The 25,972-nt window shown below is 40.9% G+C and overlaps 1 protein-coding gene across 1 annotated transcript; it reads right to left on the bottom strand.

The window, feature by feature from the left end:
* Nucleotides 1-21,917: 21,917 nt before the first annotated feature.
* On the bottom strand, nt 21,918-25,703 carry LOC110565937 (zinc finger and SCAN domain containing protein 4C-like). Its single transcript, XM_060386108.1, is given in 3 exon segments — nt 21,918-22,906; nt 22,966-23,119; nt 25,308-25,703. Coding segments are annotated over 3 exon segments (1,539 nt in total).
* Nucleotides 25,704-25,972: the final 269 nt, after the last annotated feature.

The following is a 25,972-nucleotide window of genomic DNA, read 5'->3' on the forward strand; positions in this document are numbered from 1 at the left end:
TTCTACTCTCATATTTGGGTCTCCTGTTTAGTCATTAGAGTAAGGAAGTCCCATACCTGGGGTGCCACAGCCACCACTGCCACCACCTGGAGTCAGGGAATGTGCAGCCAAGAGTGCAGGGGGTCAATAGCTCACCACTCTCAGAACCCAGAGATATCCTTGGGGGAGTGGGGAGAGATAGAGAGGGGCCTGGATCCAATCTGCCCAGTTCACAGGTTGTCTCCTGTAGCTTGGGAAGCCTCAAAGTTGATGCTCTGGCTTCAGCCGCCCATCTACTCACCAGTTTTGGAGTTTCCAACCCTCTGCCCTTCAGATATGGTATGCACTGTTGGTCGCCATTTTGGGGTCTTCATAAAGTAACTTTTATTCACCCGATTGAACTGTCGTCTAGGAGGTTTACTGCCTCCATCTCCTAACCTAGGCCTAGGCCTGGAAGCTCTTAGCTTCCATGCAATCTAATCTAGGCCTAGAATGTTTTCAACCTCTGAGACTTATTTCTGAATAAGCACACTCTTTCTAGCACTGAGTTCTCTGAGTTCTCATTGAGTTGCTTTGTTGGCCTCTAACTCTAGCAGTATGATCTAACCTTCTGGCTCCTTCTCACGCTCTCGCTCATCTGTCTTCACCGGTGTCTAGCTTGTTTTCCCTTCTACCTCTCTCCGTAAAACTCTCAGTAAAAATGGCCTCCTCTTTCATTCTCTGTGTGCTGTTCTCTGGCTTCAATTGCCTCTGCTGACCTGCACTGGATTCAAGAGCAAACTCCCCTGCACTCCTCTCAACTCTCTCTCTCAACAGCGCTAACAATCAAGAGATCTTCACACTTCTGTGTCCCGAGTGCTGTGATTAAGGGTATGTACCACCATGCTGGGTACACAAGCTTTTCTTTACTTGAACTTTGCTCTGTAGCAGGCTGGCCTTGAACCCAAATATTTGCTTGCCTCTGTCTCCTGGATTAAAGGAGTGTTTGTATTCTAGCCAGGTCACACAGACAGAGAAGACCTTTGGATGTGATCTCTTGCCAGAGCAGCCATGTTCTTAATTAAAATTACTCTACACAAAACAGACACACACACACACACACACACACACACACACACACACACACACCGAAGAAACAAACTTGAGTACTGTGAATTTACCTGATGGAAAAAAATGTGATTACTATACATTATTAATCCCAAGTTTCTACCAATGAGGTTGTGGAGATACAGGTATTTTGGCAATAAGCAGAGGGAAGTGTTACATACTCAGTTCAGCTACATTGGGAATTGGGGAAGGCAAGAGTGCCTATGGTTCAGACCTGAAAAACTGCCTCCAAGGAAAAGGAAAGAGACAGAGTCTAGCCCAGAGCATAACAGACTTACTCAATTAGTATGTAAGTGCCAAGTCCTCCAGCATCGGAGCAAGGTACAGGTATCTGTGAGCCTCACTGAAAAGATCCCATTCCTCCCAGAAGAAGTACACAGCCCTGTCCTTAAAGGTCACACTGCCCTAGCGAAGCAGGAATGTCAGAAAGCATGAAAAAAAAATCAACAACTTTATTTTTGAAGACCCTTGATATAATTCTAACACATCCAAGTCCATCTTCCTCCAAAGCTCTCTAAGTCTGAGTTGGTATCAGGGCCTAGTGCCACTGGGCATTTTCTCAATGTTTCTCTTAAGTCACTGAGCTCATCCATGTATCCATTCATCACATTTTCCATTCGTCAACCAAACAGGATTGTTTACATAATCTTTTCTTAGCCCAATATTCCCATTAATTTCATTATGTATGCCAGACTTTATGGGCCATCATTCCAACACCCTGGTTTCTGCCTCTACACTAAACAGCCTGCTACTAACTGAAAAGGGAAAGCCCTGCAGTTCTCTGAACTTTCTCACTTCCAAACAGTTCCACATCTGTATCTAAGCACACAGTAAGACTCCACAATGCTTTCCTTTGGTAGCCCTAAATAGGAAACCCTCTATGTAACTCCTATGTAACAGAATGGACTCAGAATTCTTACTTTGGTGATTCTCCAGGGTTCCTAAACAGAAAGTCTGAGAGAAGAGCAAGTCCTAAGAATCACAAATCCAGAGAAAATTTGGGTCGTGTCCTATTTACTTTTATGCCAGCTTGACATAGTTAGGGGTGAAGGAATACCGATTGAGAAATGCCTCTATAAGATTTACCTGTAGGCACGTTTGTGGTGCATTTTCTTGATTGGTGATAGATATGAGAGGGCCCAGCTAACTGCTTTGGCTAGTGCCACTCCCAAGAAGGTGATGTGAATGGAATAATAAATGAAGTTGAGCAAGCTGTGGGGAGTAAGCCGGTAGGAAACATTCCTCCATGGCCTATCTTTCAGTTCCTGTGTCCAGGTTGGTTCCTCTCCTGACTTCCTTCAATGATGGATTGTGATATGGAAGTTTAAGCCACATAAACTCTTTCATCCACAAGTAGATTTTCTTTTTGTTGTGGTGTTTTATGGCAGCAATGGAAAACCTAAGATGAATGGGAACCAAGGATAGCGAAGAGATCCAAATACATTCTGTTTGCCTGTGTTGGTTTCAAAAGCATTTGTGCAGCCATGGAAACCTGAGGGAGAAAACAGACTATGAAGTCATTTCACCTGCTCAGACCTTTCCTATACCCCTTCCCTGATTGACAGACAGGCAACCTCAGGTTGGCTGTCTTGCCTCGATTTTTAGTACAAGGTCTTAGAGTTAGGTGGCCATAAAAAAATTAATCTCCACTCTACCTCAACATACCTCAGAAACTTTTAAAATTTATTTTTCTGCTGACCAATCTTCCAGAGCTCTTCCAGATCCTCACTCTGCTCCTGTCTCTCTTTTGATCAGAACTCTCCACAGCTCTCATCTGTCTAAGAACCAGGATATAAAACACCAGCTAAACATTGCTTCTAGAGTTTATCTCAGATTTGATTCTCTGAAGTAATAATGTGTGGACACTCTAAGCTTCTGTACTTGCCACCCCTCTGCCTGCCCACTCTCACACACTTCAGCACATAGGAAGCAAACACACAGACCCCTCCGCTAAGCCTCTCACTGGCCATGATAGGAGATCGAGAGCTGCAGGACCATGAAGCTGCCTATCACCAGGCTTCTGGTGAGGTCCAGAGGATAGGAAAGGATGTGGCATTTACCTGACTTTGGTCCTTTTGCTTGTTCCTGGCCATCAGATTCTGCTGGTAGGATGGGGTGGGAGCAGGAGCAACGGGTGACAGGGAGGGTACCTGGATACTACTGTTCCCAGGCTGATTTCATAGGCTGTGATTTCTTCAGTTTTCCAAACCACCTCCAGTGCTTTGTCCATCAGTCATTGATGACTCTGAAAACAGAGTCTACTAAGACTAAGGAAACCAAACAGGGTGGCGGGGATGAGGGATTGCTAAAAAGTGTCCCCCAGAAATTTCCTCCCCAAAGACTACATCTACAAAGTTATTTCCCCATCCTGGATTTTTATGGGATCAATGAGCTGCAACTCACTGCTTGGATTTCTGGGTAATGTGGTTTACAACATCTTAAAGCTTTACTGTGAGAGGACTGAGTGGTAATGTGGGGACAAGGACTGAACATGACATTTATAGCAGGGTTCAAGACCTTGACTTCACCGTCTCTTTCTAAAACTTAATTAAAATATAATTAACTAATTAACTAATTAATTAGTAATATTTTGAGACAGTTTAATATTAACAAGGATGGCCTTAACTCCCTATGTAATAGAGAATGACTGTGGATTTTTTGATCCTTCTACCTCCATCTCTCCAGAATACTGAGATTACAAGCATGTGCCACCTGGGGATCTAACCCAGGTCTTCCTGCATAGTATGTAAGCATTCTATTTTGCAATGTGTCAATGTATATACATCCATTATTTCTAAATTTGACATTAGTAACTGTCAACTTCTGCTCGGGAGAAGTCATTATAACTGTTACAGCTTTAGGGAAAAGCTTCCTCAAAGGAAGTGTTGCAGCTCTGAGAGGAAAGTTTTCCTGGAAACTTTCCAGGAAAAGCATAAAGTCACATTGCACAGCAACTCTCACAGAATAGATTTACTACCAAATAAACAAAAGGGTGGCTGCCTTTGCTTGGGCAAGAGGCAGAAGGGAATTGAATGGAAGGCAGGCATTATATAGTGTTTCTTGGGGGTGGAGTTTTCCAGGGTGGAGATTGGTGGGATTTCAAGTCCTGATCTTGGGGCAGGTACAGTGATAGATGAGGTTTTAAGCTCAGGGATTGGTGGGTTTTCAAACCCAGAAGTGAATTCAGATATTTTACTTTACAGTCATTGAAAAAACTTCTGTAGTCTGAACATCGTCTTACAGAAGAAGTAGAGGCAGCAGACTGTCCTTTATGTACAGTTATTGGTCAAGTGGCGCTGCTTGGTCTGACTACAAAGTAAATAGCATAAATTTCCATATAGTTCACTGGTCCAGGACCTGACGGCAACAAAAATTTAAATGTCTTTTTGAAGAGGGTCTTGGCATACTTGGGTAAAACTAAGGAGTGTTGTTAGCTCACTTGAATTCTTTTTCTATCAAGATAAGTAAAGTCACTAGGTATGTTTTAGTGACACTACTAAGTATCTAGACTTCCCTGGGAAGGAATACACAATTTGAAAAAAATAGATATTTGGATTGCTCTTCTTGGAGTGAGACAATGGACATAATTTTCAGTGTCATTTCTGAGTTAAAATATTCTAGTTACTGATAAAACAGGCCTCTTTGTGTTTTCTTTGTTCTGAGAAGAAAAATTCAGTGAAAGTCTGCTAGCCTTTTCTTTTTAGATATTCAGTCCCCAGGGAACTCATTGCTTAACAATTAACTGGTGTACAAATGATTCTAAATATAATCATGCAAATTATATTTATTTTAGAAAGTTAAAACTTATTAATAGACAGGATTATTATTGTGCAAGTACAGTGCTTATATTCTTTAAAATAACTGAAAATATCAGAATGAATATTAAAATGGAAAATGGGTAAGAGTTCTTATGTGATTCATCTGATGTAGCTGCCTTTCTTTGGGAGAGATGGTTATAACCTGGTTTTAATGAGTGACAGTGCTCTGTTGAGTTCATTTCAGCTCTGGGCATGGTAGCACATGCCTGTAATCCCAGCACTGAGGGAGAGACAGGCAGATCTCTGTGAGTTCTGGGCCAGTCTGCTCTACAAAGTGAGTCCAGGACAGCCAAAACTACACAGAGAAACCCTGTCTCAAAAACAAACAAACAAACAAATAAACCAAGCAAAAGAGTTGCTTTTAGGGCCAGGAATGGTAACACATGCCATTAATCTCAGAACTTGGAAGATAGAGGCAGGCGGATTTCTGTGAGTTTGAGCGCAGCCTTCTCTAAGTATCAGGACAGCCAAGGCTATTAAGAGAGACCCTGTATCAAAATGAAGGAAAGAAAGAACAAAACAAACAACCAAACAAAAACAAAAACAACAAAGAAGTTTGTTTCACTATACTATAGTCCATACTTTAAATTTTTTCAGAATTGTTTTCATGCTGATATCAAAAATTTATTTACATTCCTTTATATTAATTATTCTAATGATTTCTGAGGTCAGTTATGACATCATGTTCTTCCTTTTACTACTGCTTCATTAGATATTCTATTCACATATGACTGGTTCTGTTGAGTACTTAAAGTAAGGCAGATTAAGTATCTGAAAAATTAAGAATTAAGTGGAGGACCACCAAAACAAAGGCAAAAGGCAGTAATGCTTGGGGTCTTCTGTCCATTGACGGTAAGACCCTCCTGTTAGAGACACCATATACCCGTCTCATAGAAAATGGAGAATAAAGCTTATCCTCACTTGGAAGCTCATCACTGCTGGCTAGCTTTTACAGTTTAGGAAGGTGTCATATACACCACTAATGGAAAAAAGTAATCATCAATTTTACCCAAATATGGACCCTATAAGGACGCCTAGGGAAATACACTCACTGTTGTAACACTGACAAGAAAATAATGGGAATAACCAACCATTTTCTGCCTGGGCTTAATATTTATTAAACAAAGTAGTATTCATGCCTGGTGCCATTATCATGGCCAAGAATATCTGACTAGAAAGGTGATAGGCCTGGCAAAGAACAAAATACTATTATTCTAATTAATAGATGTGGTAATAAACTGCCCCCTAAATTCTTACTTTTATATATACACATTAGTTCATCCCTCGACCATCATCAGAGAAGCTTCTTTTTGCAGTAAATGGGATTAACGGATAACCAAATTGATAAAGCTGCTGAGACTAAGAATCTGTAGAATGCTCAGTACTAAAGGGCTGTCTCTGTCATATCTCCTCCTCTCAAGGCTCAGTGCCAGAGCCAGCCAGCATAGTCGAATGGTTTTTGAGTTGGGAGTAAGGATTAAAATTAATAATAATAATAATAATAATAATAATAATAATAATAAACACAGCACACAGGAGGCTTTTTTAAGAAGGTCCAGACTCGACAGCCACAGCAGCAAGCCTCAAGCCTCTGCAGAAACTAGCAGCAACTGTTGGCCTTTCTTTTTATTGTAGAGTTATTAAGCCAGAGTAGAAACATCTCAGAACAATGGGTTAATTTCCACCAGGAGCCTGGGGAAGAGGTGTAATCTTCACAAGCTATCCCACCTGCTGTCACAAACAAAAGGAGAAGGACTTGCAGATTCTTCCCTGACTTAGTGAAGGCCTGGTAAAAGCAGTCTTTCTGCTGAGATTTAAATATCAAAGCAGCTGCCAGAGGCACGGCTCCCAACAGCTCTTCCTTTTTTATATTTCTAAAATTGGTCATAACTTAAGAGTTATGGAGCAGAAGATTGTGCCTGTCTTAGGCTGTTTCTCTAGAAAGATATATTTTTTTTGTACATGAATTTCGTCATTCATGCCCCATTGCTGGGCCGAATATATCCCATAGAAATCTTACCCGTCATTGACTACCAACCTCTGCTAGGGCAGACACTGTGGTATGATCTTATGCAGATCAGCTCAGCTTTGACATACTAAAAGGCCTTCAGGCAGGTTTTGTTGTCACCGATAGGAGCGCATCTCCTTTCACAAGCCAAGTGCAAAATAACACGCCATAAAAGTGACTTAGCAGGTGACTCCTTGTGTAAATTATCAAGTCTGAGAAACATTCACAGGAACCATAGTAAAAGGCTGTCAAACAATCAGAACCATTTGAAAGTTTACAAATACAGTTTGTTAGTTTACATTGAAGGCAAGAAACATTAAAGTTTGAATCTTGTTAACATTTCCAAACAACAAAACAAAAGGAGAATTTACATAGGCAGTTATGGGGCCACCCAACAGTTTTTTTGAAGCAAGCTTGTTTTGGTCTGCTGAAAACCAGAGTTAGACCAAAGTTTCACAGTTAGTCCTCTTTTTTATTCTTTTTGATTTTGTTGAGAATTGTCCTTATTAACAGAACAATCAAGTCCAGTCCATTGTATAAGAGGTTTCTCTTCATGATGTCTTCTCCCAGGAGCAGAATTAAACAAAAAGCAGGTCAGGAGCTTAAGTCCAATGCAGCTTTTTGGTCTCTGTCAGGGCAGAATTTACAATTGTCTGCAGCGGGAACATCCTCCTTCTAGGGAACAACTCCTGCAAACCGTATCAGCCTTTCTGGAATCCACCTGGCTCCTTCTGCGTACTGTGGAAAAAGCACAAACATACCCTCTTCCCCATATTGATATGGGGCCGGGGCCCTGCCATATTCCAGTAATCAGATCTTTCCATTTTACTTGGGCATAATTATCTTTGGTATTAGGATGCCACAATCGATCAGCCGCAGAATGGCCTTGTATATCCACATTCAAAAAATTTAAAGTAAAGAGAGCATGATTAATATTTGGGGCTATGACTCCCCCTTTTTTATTTTTTGCAATTGGATCTTAGGAGATCCATGGGCTCATTTTATAATTTTTTTGGCCTTGAGGATTATATAGAATGCCCTTTTTATGATTTATATTAATGGAAGGTATACCAATTGTAGCAAAACACTTTAAGCAATGACTTATAACATGTTTGGTAGCTTCCCCTGTTAAGGGAGTTGCCATGATAAATCCTGAAAAAATGTCAACTGTTATATGAACATATTTTAGTTTCCCAAATTTTGGGACGTGAGTTAGGTCCATGCCACAAATGATTGGGAGTCAAGCCTCTAGGATTGACACCATAATGAGGTACATTAAAATGTTCAGGGCAAGAGGAACATGATCTTACAATTTGTCTAGCGGCTTCTCTGGTAATATTAAATTGTTTTCTTAAGCTCTTGCTATTTTGATGATGTAATGCATGAGAATTTTGAGCCAATTTTTGTTGAGTTAATCCAACTAAACATGTGGCTAGATCTGCTAAATCATTTTCTAAAGTTAAAGGTCCAGGAAGTCCTGAATGAGCTCTAATATGTCCTACATAACAAGGCTGCACACGGCTCCAAATACTTTGTTGAATCTCTCTAAATAGATCTTGTATTTGTTTATTAGCTGTATTAGCATATGTTACAGTCTCTAGGACTTGTAAAGCTTTAGCTATATAATGGCTATCAGTGTACAAGTTGAAAGAGGTAGAAGCCAAATTTTTAAAGACTACAGCAACAGCTCATAATTCTACAACTTGAGCTGAGGCTGGCAATGTTTGCAAAACAAAAGCTTGTCCCTATAGTACATACACAGCTTTTCCATTTGAAGATCCATCAGTGAATACTGTTGGAACTTGAGGTAATGGCTTTTGTTTAATTATTTTAGGAAATACAAAAGCATGCTCATTGGCAAATTGAAGTAATTTATCTTTTGGATAATGATTATCAATACGTCCTAAATAATGAGCAAAAGCTATGGCCCAACAGTCTGCATTTTGAAATAACCAATCTACTTGTTGTTTGGTAAAAGGGACTCCAACTAAGGTGGGCTCTTTACCAAAATAGTTGCGAGATTCTGTGTGAGCCATTTGAACTAAACTAGCCACTGCTTTATAATATGGTGTCAGAACTCGAACGGAAGACACAGGCAAGTGCAACCATAATAATGGTCCTTCTTGCCATAATACAGCAGTTGGAGTATGAACAGTAGCCAAAATATATGCACCCCATTCTTTTGAATAACATGTTGTTTTTCAATAGCTAATTTTATCTTTTACAAAGCATCACGAGCTTTTTTGGTAAGTTCCCTTTTTGACAAAGGATCAGCCTCTCCTTTTAAAATGTCAAAAAGTAGTTTTAGCTCTCCTGTAGTTAATTTTAAATGGGGTCTTAGCCAATTATATCACCTAACAACTTTTGAGAATCATTTAAAGTTTTTAGGTTGTCTTTTCTTAATTGAATTTTTTGAGGCATAATCATCTGAGGATATAATTTATGTCCCAAATACAAATAGGGTGGTTCTGTCTGCACCTTTTCTGGTGCAATTACTAAACCTAGATTCTTTAAGGCTTGTTGTAATCACGTAAAAGCACTTAATAAAATCCCTTCATTTTTATGAGCCAGTAAAATGTCATCCATATAATGAATAATATACACAGAAGAATATGCCTCTCTAATTTTAAAAACAGCTTGAGCCACAAATTGATTGTTGCTCTTAGAGCCTGTGTTTTTGGTGTTTTGTTCAGGAAGTTTTCTCCTGTACCAATGAGTTCTAGGGTATTCCCACTTTTTTTTCTAGCCAATTTAATGTGTATGGTTTTATGTTGAGGTCTTGGACTTCAGTTTTGTACAGGGTGATAAGTATGGATCTATTTTCATTTTCTCTTCCAGTGTCTTCTGTAATGCTGGGTTTGTATGTAGGTATTGTTGAAATTTGTTTTTGTCATTGAATATCTTCTTTTCTCTGTCTATGAGGACTGAGAGTTTTGCAGGGTATAGTAGCCTGGGCTGACATCTGTGTTCTCTTAGAGTCTGCATGATATCCGTCCAGGCCCTTCTAGCTTTCATAATCTTTGTTGAAAAGTCAGGTGTGATTCTAATGGGTTTGCCAATATATGTTACTTGGCCTTTTTCCCTTTCAGCTTTTAGTATTTTTTCTTTGTTCTGTATGCTTACTGTTTTGATTATTATGTGGCGGGAGGATTTTCTTTTCTGGTCAAATTTGTTGGGTGTTCTATAGGCCTCATGTATTCTTATTGGCTTCTCCTTTAACTTGGGGAAATTTTCTTTAATGATTTTGTTGAAAATATTTTCTGGGCCTTGGAGAAGGGAGTCTTCTTTTTCCTCTATACCTATTATTCTTAGGTTTTGTCTTTTCATATTGTCTTGGATTTCTTGGATGGTCTGTGTCAGGAATTTTTTGGATTTAACATTTTCTTTGACAGATACATCGATTTCTTCCATTGTATCTTCTACACCTGAGATTCTTTCTTTTATTTCTTGTAGTCTGTTGGTTATGCTTACCTCTGTAGTTCCTGTTTTCTTCCCTAAAGTCAGTGAATCCTGGAGTCCAATAAGACACTGAGAACTCCCTGTAACTCTGTCATTATCTGAATTAAAATTTCCTGCATGTTTCACCAGATTACTAGTCAACCTGCAAGCATCATGAAAACCCAAAGCCTTGAAAGACCTTGCTCTTTGGGGATACAAGTGAGAGACCAAAAGATAAATTAGCAGCTATTATTAAGACCTAAAGTAGGTACCGTAAAGAAGTCTAGTAATGTCCTGAGGGGAAGAGCCACCTCACTGCATTCTTTCCCCACCCACTAGAGATTCAGTTGCTAGGAAACTGGACCATCCCCCTAGGGAGGGACACCTGGTCATTAATGGTCTAGGAACCTTCCTATAGCCAATCGATTCAAAATGTAGCATTTTGACCAATAGATGCTTGTCAGGCAGGAATCGCCCCTGCCTTGGGCATGCTGGGATGGACCAGAATCTATAACTAACCCGGGCACAGGGCACTCGGCTCCCACCGGTTTGGTGGTGGGGGTGTGTGGACCCAAGCTGCAGCTTGTAATTTACAATAAAAAGAACCTCAGCGGAGTTTTTTTTTTTTTTACAGCGGAGTCTGTTTATTCCTGGTCTTTTGGGGTTCGTGAACTGGGCAGAACACAAGAAACTCTTGAGTAGTTTTGTTAAATAATAACTGGAAAATATTTTAAAAGTGATCTTGTCTCCCAAAGCCAACACTGTCATTGCCATTGCAGGTGAAATGAAAATTTCAGTTCTGGAGGGAGCTGAGGTCACAGAGCCACTGGATTTTATCTCAGGCTTGAGCTGACTCTGTCCTCCTCAACTTTGAGCCCACCGTGGTGGAGAGGTGTCTTAGGGTTTCCATTACTGTGAAGAGACACTGTGACCAAGGCAACTCTTTTTTTTTTTTTTTCAAGACAGAGTTTCTCTGTGTAGCCTTGGTTGTTCTGGACTTGCTTCATAGACCAGGATAGCATTGAACTCACAGAGATCCACCTGCCTCTGCATCCCCAGTGCTGGGATTACAGATGTGCCCCACCACTCCTGGCCAAGGCAAGTGTTAATAAGGGAACATCTGATTGGGCTGGTTTACAGTTTCAGAGGTTCAGCCCATTATCACTATAGCATGAAGCATGGCAGCTAACATCCTGATAGCCAAGGATGTTGGGCATTTCTCTACTTGTTTCTCTGCCATTCAGTATTCTTCTATTGAGAATTCTCTGTTTAGCTCTGTACCCCATTTTTAAATTGGATTACTTGATTTGTTGCTGTATAACGTCTTGCATTTTTATATATTATGGATATCTGCTCTCTGTCAGATATTAGGTTGGTGAAGATCCTTTTGCAATCTGTAGGCTGTCATTTTGTTCTGACAACAGTGTCCTTTGCTTTACAGAAGCTTTTCAGTTTCATGAAGTCCCATTTATTGATTGTTGATCTTAAAGCCTGTGCTGTTGGTGTTCTGTTCAGGAAGTTGTGTCCTGTGCCAATGAGTTCTAGGCTCTTTCCCACTTTTTCTTCTAACCGATTTATTGTATCTGGTTTTATGTTGAGGTCTTTGATCCACTTGGACTTTAGTTTTGTTCAGGGTGATAAATATGGATCTATTTGCATTTTTCTACATGTAGATATCCAGTTAGACCAGCACCATTTGTTGAAGATGCTATCTTTTTTCCATTGTATGGTTTTGGCGTCTTTGTCAAAAATCAAGTGTCTATAAGTATGTGGGTTTATTTCTGGGTCTTCTATTTGATTCCATTGATCAACCAGCCAGTTTCTCTGTCAGAATCTTGGAATTTTTACTACTGTTGCTCTATAGTACAGCTTGAGATCACAAATGGAGATAGCTCCAGAAGATCTTTTATCATAGAGGATTGTTTTAGTGATTCTGGGTTTCTTGTTTCTCCATATGAAGTTGAGAATTTTTCTTTCAAGGTCTGTTAAGAATTGTGTTGGTAATTTGATGGGAATTGCATTGAATCTGTAGATTGCTTTTGGCAGGATGGCCATTTTCACTATGTTAATCCTGCCAAGCCATGAGCATGGGAGATCTTTCCATCTTCTGATATCTTCTATTTCTTTTTTTCAGGGATGGGACGTTTCTTTTTTTTTTTTCCATACAAGTTTTTTACTTGATTGGTTAGAGTCAAACCAAGGCACTTTATGTTATTTGTAGCTATTGTGAAGGGTGTTGTTTCCCTAATTTTTCTCTTGGTCCTTTTGTCTTTTGTATACAGGAGGGCTACTGATAGTTTTGAGTTAATTTTGTATCCAGCCACTTGTCTGAAGGTGTTTATCAGTTGTAGTGTTCCCTGGTAGAATTTTGGGGGTCACTCAGGTATACTATCATATCATCTGCAAATAGTGATAATTTGACTTCTTCCTTCCCAACTTGTATCCGCTTCATCTCCTTTATTTGTCTTATTGCTCTAGCAAGGACTTAAAGAACTATGTTGAAGAAATATGGAGATGGTGGGCAGCCTTGCCTTGTCCCTGATTTCATAGAGATTGATTTAAATTTCTCTTTGTTTAGTTTGATGTTGGCTATAGGCTTGCTGTATATTGCCTTTACTAAGTTTAGGTATGTGCCTTGTATCCCAATCTCTCCAAGATGTTAAACAAAATGGGTGTTGAATGTTGTCAAATGCTTTTCAGCATCTAAGGAGATTATCATGTGGGTTTTTTTCTTTCAGTTTGTTAATATGGTAGATCACATTGATGGTTTTTCATATATTGAACCAACCCTGCATACCCGGGATGAAGCCTACTTGGTCATAGTGGATGATATTGTTGACATGTTGTTGGATTCAGTTTGTGAGTATTTTGTTGAGTATTTTTGCATCAGTGTTCATAAGAGAGATTGGCCTGAAATTCTCTTTCTTTGTTGGGTTTTTGTGAGGTTTAGGTACCAAGGTGACTGTGGCTTCATAGAATGAGTTTGGTAGTGTTCCTTCTGTTTCTATTTTGTGGAATAGTTTGAAGGGAATTGGTGTTAGCTCTTCTTTGAGGGTCTGGTAGAATTCTGTGCTGAAACCAACTGGTCCCAGGCTTTTTTTGACTTTTGATGACAGCTTCTATTTCCTTAGGAGATATAGGACTATTTAATTGATTTACCAGGTCTTTATTCAGCTTTGGCATGTGGAATTGGTCACGAAAATTGTCCATTTCATTTAGATTTTCAAATGTGACATATAGGCTTTTGTGGTAAGACCTAGTTATTGTTTGGATTTCTTCAGTGTCTGTGGTTATGTCCCCGTTTTTGTTTCTGATTTTGTTGATTTGGATAGCATCTCTCTGCCTTTTAGTTAGTTTGGCTAAGGGTTTGTCTATCTTGTTGATTTTTCTCAAAGAACCAGCTCTTGGTTTCATTGATTCTTTGAATTGTTTTGTTTCTAATTTATTGATTTCAGCCCTGAGTTTGATTATTTCCAGCCATCCACTCCTCTTTGGTGTGTCTGCTTCTTTTTTTTTCCAGGGCTTTTAGGTGAGCCATTATGTTGCTTGAATGAGATGTTTTGAATTTCTTCTTGAAGGCACTTACTACTATGGACTTTCCTCTTAGCACTGCTTTCATCGTATCCCATAAGTTTAGGTATGTTGTGTCTTCATTTTCATTGAATTCTAGGAAGACTTTAATTTTTTTCTTTATTTCTTCCCTGACCCAGCTGTCACTGAGTAGTGAGTTGTTCAGTTTCCATGTGTGTGCAGGCTTTAGTCTATGGTGGGCAGATAAGATACAAGGGATTATTTCAATCTTCTTGTATCTGTTGAGGCTTGCTTTGTGACCAACCATATGGTCTATTTTGGAGAAGGTTCCATGAGGCACTGAGAAGAAGGCAAATTCTTTTGTGTTTGGCTGAAAGGTTCTGTAAGTGTCTGTAATGTCCATTTGATTCATGACCTCTGTTAGAGTCATTGTTTCTTTGCTTAATTTCTGTTTTGTTGACCTGTCCTTTGTTGAGAGTGGAGTGTTGAAGTTTCCCACTATTACTGTGTTGGGTTCTATGTGTGGTTTAAGTTTTACTAATGTTTCTTTTACAAATGTGGGTTCCCTTGTATTTGGGGCACAAATGTTCAGAACTGTGATGTGTTCCTGGTGTAATTTTCCTTTGATGAGTATGAAGTGTCCTTTCCCATCTCATTTTATTAATTTTGGTTGCAAGTCTATTTTATTATATGTTAGAATGGCTACTTCTGCTTGCTTCCTGGGTCCATTTGCTTGGAAAACGCTTCTAGCCCTTTACTCTCAGGTAATGTCTATGTTTGTGACTTAGGTGTGTTTCTTGTATGCAACAGATTGTTGGGTCTTTTTTTTTCTGCATCCATTCTGTTAGTCTGTTTCTTTTTATTGGAGAGTTGAGTCCATCGATGTTGAGAGAGATTAATGAGCAGTGGCTGTTAGATCCTTTGGTTTTGATGTTGGTTGTAAGAGTGTGTTTGTGTGCTTGGCTACTTTTACTTTTGCTGTAGTGAGGTTATTTATTTCTTGTATTTTTCTGAACGTAGTTCGTTTTCTTGGGTTGTATTTTTCCTTCTAGTATCTTCTGCAATGCTGGATTTTGGGTAGGCATTGTTGAAGTTTGTTTTTGTCATTGAAAATAATCATAAATGTAAGGTCATCTTCTTGAATTTCACTTATGTTAGGGTGTCCAGGGTACTTGCTCGTGGATAACTGGGTTCTGGAGATGCCATATTGTTTTGCCATTTGTTGGTTGTGCTTTTACTCTGGCCTCTACCCTTCTGGCTGTCTCAGGTGTTGGTTGTTAATTTCTGGTACCTTCTGGAATCCTGGGGTGGGGAGAATCCCCTTGGCAGAATTCTGAAGGAGGTGTTATTTTCTTTTTGAGCATGGTCAACTGAATGGCGGTGCTTCTCAGGAATTGCCACTGCACACCTTGGGCATATGGACCTGTGTGGTAACTATGGTAGTCAGTAGTTAGGGGTTCTGTCCTCTGACCAAGGGAAGTCCTGGAGACAGCTGCCCTGCTGCTGGATTTCTTGCTCTGAATTTGGTGAACTGCTGCTGCTCTTACACTGTGTTTGCTGGATGCTACCTTCTTGAAGAACCAGGGAGCCCTGTGATTTGGTCAGTTTAGCTAGGGATAACTGCTTGCAACTTGGAGCAGTATCTGGTGGCTGATCCTGTGGCTCTCAGGTTTCTGCAGGTCTGACGTTGGAGCTCTGTTCCTCGGTACCCAGGGGTAATCAGTAGCAGGTGAGTGCAGCACTCATGCATGCAGCTGGATGCTAGAGCCTGGAGCTTGCAGGAACCCAGAAATTTTTTTGAAGCTAGGTGTCCTGAGATTGGACCTGATGTTTCCACCACTGTGGGGCTTCCTCCTGACAGGGAGACCCAGTCAGTTGTGTTTTGGAGTCCACAGTTTCATCTTGGATGGTGAGCAGAGCACATAGGTACAAGTGAGTGGTTCCACGATTGGGTTCCTGCAGGAACCCAGGAACTTTTCCTGAAAACTTTTTGGGGTGGTTGGGAGTCAGTTGAGTACCCTGAGGTCAGACCTGATGTTTCCTTTACCATGGGTTTCCTCCTAACAGGGACACCCAGTTTCTAGTACCCTGGGACCCACAGTTCTGTCTGGGATGGTGAGCTGAGTGCACAGTCAGGTCTCTGGGCTGGCGGCTGAGCACTCACCAGACCCGGGACCTTTTCCAAGGACTGTCTGGGTGATCTGAGGTTGGTCTTAATTGCTTCCTTCACCATGAGATTTTCTTTTGACTGGAAATCTCAGTGTCTGGTGTTGTGGGGCCCATAGTTCAGTCTGGGCTGGAGAAGAACACCTGTCAAGACCCATGAACTCATCTGGGGTTTAGCTGGGTAATCTGATCCCAATTGCTTCCCACACTGTGGGTTTTTCTCTCATCTGGGAAACCCAGTCGCTGGTATTTTAGGGCCCAGAGTTCGGTCTGTTGGTCACTGTGCAGTCACTGCTGTCCTGCTCTTCAGACACTGTGTCCTCCTGTCGCTGCCATCTTGGATCCCTATTTCTTTTACTGTCATTTTACTTTCACCAATCCACACACTAAAGTCTATAAGTAATTTCTATATATCTTCACAAAATACAATATATATGTAGTGTAAGACCTGGGGTCTCACAGCTCAGGAGTTCAATATCGTGCCCTTCCCAGAAACTCCCATAGACCCCAACTCCATGCAAAAGCAAGTGGATTTTTTATTCCAATCTTGATAGGGTCACCTCTCCAAAGCAGGAGACAACCCTGAGCATGCAAAGTACAGGGTTTTTGTACTTAATAATCTGACCACTTTTGCTCTATACATTGATTGGTCAGCAAGAATAGCATGAAGATAGTTTACAGCTAGTTGTTTGCAGTTTTTGGCCATTTGTGAGTTTTCTCAAAACAATTCACCCTTCCCTTTGAGAGCAGGAGAAGACAGGGAACAGGAAAGAAACCTACCACAGAGGGCCTCTGAAAGATTCTACCCAGCAAGGTATCAAAGCAGATGCTGAGACTTTGACAGAGTGCAGGAAATCTTATGGAAGAAGGGGGAGACAGAAAGACCTGGGAAGGACAGGAGCTCCACAAGGACACCACGTGAGCCAAAGGAAAAAAAAAAGAGCCCAGGGGAGCCTGCAGAGTCTCATGAATCAACCAAGGACCATTCATGGAGATGACCTAGACCCCCCTGTTCAGATGTAGGCCATGGACTGCTCAGTCTCCATGGGGGTACCCTAGTGAGGGGAGCAGGAGCAGAAGCAGTCTCTGCATAAAGTCAGTAGCCTGCTCTTTGATTACTTCCCCCTAGCGAGATGGCCTTAGTAGGCCACCGAGAAAGAAGATACAGCCAGACATGATGAGACCTGATAGGCTAGGGCCAGATATCAGTGGACTAAGGGCAGGACATGGTGGGGGGAGAGGGAGGAAGGGTGTGACTGGGAGGAGATGAGGGAGGGGGCTACAGCTGGGATACAAAATGAATAAATTGTAATAACAAATAAAATAAATTAAAAATAAAAAGAAGTTCCAACTTTATCCACTATTGGAGACTTCACACTGTAGGAAAACTATGTGAATGTGGGAAGGGTGGGAATTCTTTAAAGCAAAGCTCTTGCTTCAGTTCACATAAAAAATATTCTCTTATTGGAAAGGACATATGTGGGAACAGAATGTGGGAAATCCTTCACCCAGAGCTTCAACCTTAAGAATGACAAGAGAGTTCACACTGGAGAGTGTGAATGTGAGTGCAGTGAATGTGGAAAATCCTTCACCCACAGCTCCAACCTTAAGAATGACAAGAGAGTTCGCACTGGAGAAAGGCCTGTTGAGTGCAGTGAGTGTGGGAAATCCTTCACCCACAGCTCCAACCTTAAGAATGACAAGAGAGTTCGCACTGGAGAAAGGCCTGTTGAGTGCAGTGAATGTGGGGAATCCTTTGGCTGAAAGACCCGAGGATTCACACTGGAGAAAGACCCTATCAGTGCATCGAATGTGGAAAGTCCTTTATTCAGCCAAAGTTCCAGCCTCATTCAACACCAGAGAATCAATTCATACTTGAAAAAGGTTCTCATCAGTGCAATAAGTGTGGGAAATCCTTTGGTGGCAAATCTGTCCTCATTCATCAACATAGAGTTCATACAAGAGAGAAACCTTAGCTGTGTAAGGAATGTATACTTCATGAGTAAATGTATGTTAAGAGATGACCTGTGAGACCTGTCTGTCTGGATTATAAACTCTATGAGGAGCTGAGTTCTTCTTTCTGACCTGTGTGGAGCCCTTTCCATTTATGTTCCTGATAGTTTCTGAGGCGAATTCAAAGAAGCTGTTTTTTCCCCCATTGGAGGGGAAGTCCCAAATAGCCCGAGCTACTTTTGGATTAGCTTCCTTTCTGTTTAATAAGTTAGGCCATGTATTTGAACCACTTTCGTATCAGAGACCTTGGTAAAACTGTTTTGGGTGGCTTGTCAGAATGGACTATTGGGTTTTTTGTTTTGTTTTTTATATTTATCAGCTGAGTGGGGTGCTACATGCCAGCACTCAGGGAGGCAGAGGCAAGCAGATCAATGTGAATTCAAGGCCAGCCTGGTCTAGAAAGAAAGTCCAGCATAGCCAAGGCTACACAGAGAAACCCTGTCTTAAAAAAAAAAAAGAAAGTGCCTCTCCTTTCTTCTGATCCTAGTGTATCAGATCTCATCAGGACCTCTCCTATTAGCAGACTTGCGGAGGGACATGTGTGGAGAAGAAGGAGGGAGGGAGAGGTTGGGATGGGAGGAGGGAGGGACTTATGGGGGGATACAAGTGAATAAAGTGAAATTAATAAAAATTAAAATAAAAAAATAAAAAAGTGCCCACATGTGTTTAAGTACATCACATATCTAAATACTTGTGGTGGCCAGAAGACGGCATAGGATTCACTAGAACTGGAGTTACAGACAGTTATGAGATACTATGCGGCTTCTGGGAACTGAACCTGTGTCCTCTGCATGAATAAGCACTCTTACCACTGGGCTGTCTCTCCAGCTGCAAAAAGGACTTTTTAAAAAAATATGTTAATCTTGTGATTTTTATTTCCCTAGCTTCCAAACCAACATGGAAAGAGTCTACCTCCCATTGTTTCAGTTTTGTAGTAAATACAGTCTTTATTTAGGCTACTTCTGATCTTGGATTTCTGTTCACCCCAGATGAGGGCTTGAACAACAGAATTGGACCTTCCTAGCATTGTAGACTGAACTAAAAGCTCCTGTATATATTGGAGAGGTACATATTGACAGACATGAATTGAGGACTACAGGAAAAAGAAAGGTTTAGATAAGACAGGGTCAAGAGCAGTGGCTCTCAGCCTGCGGCTGTGGTCCATCTGTCCAGCTGCCATCTCTAAAAACTGTTACATGATTTATAAAGGTAGCAAAATTACAATTATGTAGTAGCAATAAAAACAATGTTATGGTTCCTCACCACAACATTAGGGATGGTTGAAGTATTAGGAAGGTTGAGAACCACTGCTTTAGAGATAAGGTCCAGAGATATAGTGAGTGCATAAAATGAGTGACTTCCTTGATTCTATGAAAAGTACCTGAATACGAAATAAAACACAAGACAAAAGAAAAATAACAAGAAAAACATGAACGTGAAATAGTGAAATGGCTTCTGGATTGAGCTTGGTGGTCTCCTATGGTGGAACCTGGGCTCTCTTCCCTATCTGCCTCCCCCTCACACAGGAAAAGGCTTCTGTGGAGTTGAGGAAGTCCAGGAAAGTATTGGATGAGGTTGAAGTAGAATAAGATAGAAAAGAACAATTATAAAAGCTGATTTATTGCTTTATTTAGTGATTCCTGAAAGCACTGCCTTTATTGCCTATTTCTAAGCACACACTACCTAGAGCAGGACGACCCAGAGAAAGGCTGACACAGTTCTCGCCCTGAAGAACCTGCTGAGTGCCTTGTAAGCTTTTGTAAACTCCCTCTTTCTTGCTCTATCCACTCACCTTGTGGTTTTAGAGAAAATAAATGAGAATGTAAACTAGACACAGAACTCCTTCTGGGAGCTAACCTGGCGTTAGCCCACAGGTGACAGGTCCTCAGGATCTCTGCCTTAAGTGCTGAGCTCAGGCTCAGAAAGGCCATGCTCCTTTCTGAGAGAAGCTGTGGGGTTCATTCTGGAATAAGCACTCTGAAGGCAGAGATCCTGACCTCTCCATAATGTTCCAGTTGCTTCCTGTCTGCTCCTGTCCTTTTGGTCCTGAATGGATTATGTGTTTGTTTGGTGTCCCTATATTTTGGATTATATCTGGAGTTCTTTCAGTACATTGTTGTAAACTGGCCTCAGGCTTATAAGAGACTTTCATACATCCTTACTCTGTGAGACCCAGCAGAATTTAAACATATTTGGTACTAAACCTTACTGTTGAATCTTGGCCATACTATTGAATGTCTACCTGCCTCTGCCTACTGAGTGCTAGGATTAAAGGCTTGAACCACCATACCTTTTGACATTATTATGTTTGTTTTACTTTATTGTCTTTAGAAAAGCTCTCATGAGGCCAGTATGGCCTTGAACACACTTTGTAGCAGAGAATGACTGAATTCTAATCTTCCTGCCCACACATCCCAGGGACAGGGATTACAGGAATTCTTCATGCCATCAGGATATCCCATTGTTATTGGCTGAATTCTGCCCTCTGATGATGATGCATGCAGGTCTTAACCCCCAACCTTAAGATATAAACTTATTTGGAAATAGTACTGAGGCTAATCCAAAAGTCTGTAATCCCCAGAAGGTTAAAACCTCTAGATTAAAAAAGCTAAAACATCCTCCAAATCACAATCTAGAAATCTTTAATATTGAAACCTCAAAAAACAAAAACACCCAACCTCAAAAGGAAAAGCACCAAAAAGGCCAGAAAGCCAAATGCTGAAGCCTGGGTACAGCAAAAGCTATACCATCCATAAATACTTCTGTGAAAATGCATAACTTATGTTGGTATTCAGATCAGTTCAGGCAGTTCTAAAGATTCATAAACTGAAGCCTAAAGGTTGCCTTCTCAAAGGCTGATCAAGATCATTAGGGAAACCTCCTCAACATTTTTATGGGATATGAGAACTTAGCTCAAGTTCCTCAGGGAACCAGCACACATACAGATCTAACAACTCAAGTAGCTGAAGCCTGTATGACTCAACTCTACATGGAAATCCTGTTTCTCAGTATAACTCTTACTCCCTTTTCCTTTCTTGCTTGCAGTTTTGGAGTTTATTTATGGAAAACATTTGCCTTTGTAATGTATTTGTCTTCAAGTGAGGCCAGCTTTCATCTAACTACCTCTACTCCATAAGTTTCCAGCTGTCCTGTAAAGATAACTATGAAGTTTGTGATGGGACCATAATGACACCCACTGTGAGTGATACAACCTATGGGTGTGCTCATTCTATTTTGGTCTAATCAGGTAGCAGCACATTCTTGAAGTGTAAGCAGTCCACACCCATGTGATGGGAGATGGCTGAGAGGGCCATTCAGTTCACTTACCATGCAAGACAAAGACTTAGGTTTGAAACGACAGCAGGGTAGAAAAATGTCAGAGGGATTGGCAGGCCACTGCCGAGACTCTGTAAATTGATGGGAGCTGGAGACCAGAGAATGTTTCAAATTTGTAGAGCCAGATACACTGGTGTATAAAACTACCAATAAGACGTGCCCTGTTTCAAACAAGGCAAAACTCAAGAACTCTACTGTCAACTCATGCTGTGGAACTAAGACAAAAACAGGTAAATACTCACACACACACACACACCACAAAATATACAAAAGTGGCATTCCATATTACAGTTCTAATAGTTTATTAGAACTATTAAGCTACTTTTAGGCATTTGTCAGATTAAGCTAACAGATGACTCCTCTTTACCCTCACATGGAGGTACAGCGGGACAATGGGTAGAAGGGATAATTCAGAACTTTTGTCTTCCATCTTCACTTTCTAGAAGGTGTAGTTTCTTCATGTCCAGATGAAACACTGAAGCTGAAGCTTTCCTCTGGGGAGGAAAGCACGCAGTTCAGTACTATTTGTGGAAATTCCTCACGTGGCGGTGGAATGTGGATGACTGGCGGAAGCTACGGTCACACGAAGAGCAGGTGTAGGGCTTCTCCCCTGTGTGAATCCTCTCGTGAGCCTTCAGGTTGGTCTTGTGGCTGAAGGATCTTTTGCACGTGTTGCATGTAAAAGGCTTCTTTCGATTATGGATGACCTGATGAACTCGCAGGTCTGAGCGGTTATAAAAGCCTTTATGACATGTGGGACAGAAAAATTCCCTCCCCTTCCTGTGTTTTCTCTGGTGAGCTGAAAGACTAGAGGCATATTTGTAGGCTTTGGGACATTCATCACATTTGTGTGTTTTGAAGTCTTGGTGGAGTGTCTCCTGCTGACCTTCACAGACAGAGTTTGCTTCATGATTTTGGGAAACAGTGACAGATTCAGAAGGAGCCAGGTCTGGCCTGGAGAGCCCTGGTGCCTTCACTGGGACATCTTCAGAAGATGCCCTGGGTGACTCTTCTAGAGACCTAGAGGTGCCTTGAGTTGCTCTTATAGCATTGTCCTGGATTCCATTAGAAACACCTTCCTCTTCAGGCTCAAGACACTCCTCTATTGGGATAATGAGAGGAGAGTTCTCATTTTCAAGACTGCTAACACCAGGAGTTAGGTCACTAGCATTCCAGAACATGTTGTGTTCATCTTCTTTGTCTTCAGTCTCTTCTGACCTGGAGAAAAATCCTGATTGTACATCCATAGGGACCTCTTCAGAAGAATGTTCCCTCAGGAAGAACGCTACCTCGTTGCTGGAGGTGTCTTCATTTGCTCTTCTGACACCCTGAGGAATTTCATAAAAAGAACCTCCGTCTTCATGCTCAGGGTTTTGTTCTGCTTGGATAATAAGGAGCTCTTTCTCCTGTTCTGCACTATTCACACCACTGTTTATTTCACTTGCATTCCAGAAATTGTTGCAGCCTTTTTCACTGTCTTCATATCCTGTGGAAATAAGAGTCTATGAAACTGTGCCACAGAAGGGATCCCCACGCAACATCCATAATCTGTCCAGTTTCCAGTCTTACCTGTTAACATGTGTTGGGGCATCTGCAAAGATGTCCTTGCATTCTCTTGTGTTGGAATTGTTGCTGACTGCTGTTGTTTCAAATACTTGATGACTTCTTTTAAGGGCATGTTCTCAGAAAAGAGGGCTTCCTGCCCCTGCATGGAGACAGGGACCTGTAAACCAAGCCAAGTAACCATTGTTAATGAATCAGTGGGTGACACAAAACCTGCCCTGAACCTGCTTGCACAAGATCACTGGGCTATAGATTAGCTCATCTGTCTATAGCTTTTCTCTAATAAAGTTATGACATTCACAAGTTTTGTTTTCTAAAGACCCTATTCATAGTGTTTGCAAGTGTTTTAAGTTACTCTCCAGAGTGAAACGCAATGTTAAGTTCCTATGGTGCTTTGGTCACACTATTTTCTTCAGTTGGTCAATAGGGACATTCCCCTTTATGAAAGGCTGATCATTGTTCTGGGCCTTGCCTCCCATCCTACCCAAGATATTGCCAACATTACAAAATGGCTGTCTTAGGGAAAAGAGACCAATGCTGGGCAGGACAAAGCAAAAAGATATAAAATCACCAGAGCAGGAGGGCCCAAAAGAGCCCATAAAATAATATCTGATACAGATATTCCTTGAGGTCTCCCATCTCTGGAGGAGCCTCTCTTATCCACTGAAGGGAGCTGTCTGTCTGTTCTAATAAAGTTTATCTTTTCAACGACAACAAAAATGTCTCTATGGCTGTTATTTCTCAGTTTTCATCAGTTTGTAACTTCTTATGTTCACTCCCCCAGCTGCCCCCCAGAATTTATCGATGTTATTTTGTGCCCAGAACTCTTGACCTCTCTGTATTGTTTCTCTGTGGAGGCTGCTACTCTAGAGGAAGGTCCTACTTTTTAGCATCCAGCTTCTAATCTGTAACTGTTATTTTCTGTCTGTGATCCTCAAGATCTCTACTTAAAATCGCTAGTAGCTGCAATTCATGGTTCCTTGCCTTTAGATTGGCAATTGTTACTTTCTGTCTTGGAACCCCATGATGGCTACTATTTTCACCCTCAGGAAGCTGAGGCTTTCCATTTCTCACCCTCAGCCATTAGTTATCAGCGGCCCCTATTTACCTGGCTCTTCACTTTGCTGTGAATAAGCTTCATTACTAACACCTATAATTCTTTGTCTATGTCACTGAATACCAGCTTAGATAACCACTCTTGAACAAAGGTAACTTTATCATATTTTTAATTATTGGGTGGGCATTTACTATTGAGTGATTAACAGAACTCACACCTTACTGAACCATGCTCAACAGGTACATTTGTCTCCACAAGACACCTCTTGCCTCTCCCCTTAGGAACATGCCTGAACATTATGGCAACAATTTCCTTAGGATTCAGTTTCAATCATAAAATTATCAACTTAAAGATCAAAGGAGTGAAAATGTGGAATAAAACAAATTGTAAAATGACAACTTTTATAGTTTATAGACTACAAAATTAAATAAACATCAGGTTGTTGTGGTCCATACCTTAATTTAAGCACCTGGACAGCAGAGGGAGTGTAATTTCTCTGAGTTCTTGGTTAGCCAGACCAACACAAAGAAACCATGTCTCAAAGGACAAACCAACAAACCAAAACCCCAACTAACCGAACAACCAACCAAACTAACCAAATCTAAATTAATTATCTAAAGTACTAATAAGTAATTTATACAATGACTTCTGGAATTGTGTATGGGTTGTTTGAAAAATTTCACCACTTTGACCATTTCTGTCAATGACTGAAAATTATGCAAATAGAGACATTAAAAGAAGATACAATGTAATTACATCTATATTAAGTCTCTCCAGATTTGAAAATTTGCGACTTAAGCACAGGTGTTCATCAAGGCATTTTTTATAGGCATCTCAGTGGTGTTACATATGCATGTGAGAGGCACATTTCCACATCAGGAACCAAAGTCCATCTTTGTGCCACCTTAGTGTTCTAGACAGGATATCTTCCTGTCATAGAGAAGCTACTTTGGAGAGTCATTTAGCCACTTTGATCCCCAGATTCTCCCTCTCTGGTCCTGGGATCACAGGTTATGCTGTGAGCCATATTTTTAAGTGTATGCTGAAGCTGTAACTCTGTCTTTATTATTGCAGTTCAAGGACCCCCCTGAGAGAGCCATGTCTCAGGCCTAACTCATCGCCTCTGAACACTTAAAGTCATGCTCAACTGTCAAATTCCCAGTCTCTGTGCCATCATGGAAATAAAGGAAATTTAGATATGTTCAAACAATTGATGGGCTTTCTACTTTTCCCCAAATCTAAGTGATTGTCTTTTGTCCCAACTCAGCCATCTCTCACCCCAGCTACTCACCATGACAGGAGCCACCAAGCAGTCATCAGTTAGACCTTCCATGAATCTTTCCATGTTTCTGCCACTTGATTCCCACTTTTCTTTCAAGGCAACCTTGTCCTTGTAGTGGCCAATTTTGAAAAACTGCTCCAAGACCAGTTGAGAAATCATCTGCTCCTTGCTCTGTTTTTCTGGCTGCAACCATGAGGTAAACATCTCCCACAGGCTTTGGAGCTCCTGCTTTGCCCAGGAGCCATTGTCATTTGGAGGAATATTGAGCTGAGAAACTGGGGAGTTATAGGTGTCTTCCCCAGACTGCACAGCAGAACCAAGGGTGGGAATAAACTCTAGATTGCCTATTTCAAGGTCATTTGGTGGGGAGTTGGGCTGAAAGATTTCTCTAAGCTGTGAAGCCATTCTTGTGAGGATCCTCAGAAAGAAGCTGTGATGGCAGTTTAGTATTTGCCTTCTGAGTTTAGGATTCGTTTCAATGGTTGGTGATTCTCAAAAGCTGTAAATTAAAAAGAGAAGAGACACATAATAAAATAAAAACTCTACTAAGAGTTCTGTCACAGATAGTTTCATGGTTGCCTGACAGTAAATAATTCATACTTGTGTTACAAAAGTGCTTCCCAAGAACAGAGCAAAGAGAAGATGTAAAGTGTAACAATACTTTAGTTAATAGG

This window comes from Meriones unguiculatus, chromosome 6 (genome assembly GCF_030254825.1).
Source record: "Meriones unguiculatus strain TT.TT164.6M chromosome 6, Bangor_MerUng_6.1, whole genome shotgun sequence".
In the NCBI taxonomy this organism is placed as follows: Eukaryota; Metazoa; Chordata; class Mammalia; order Rodentia; family Muridae; genus Meriones; species Meriones unguiculatus.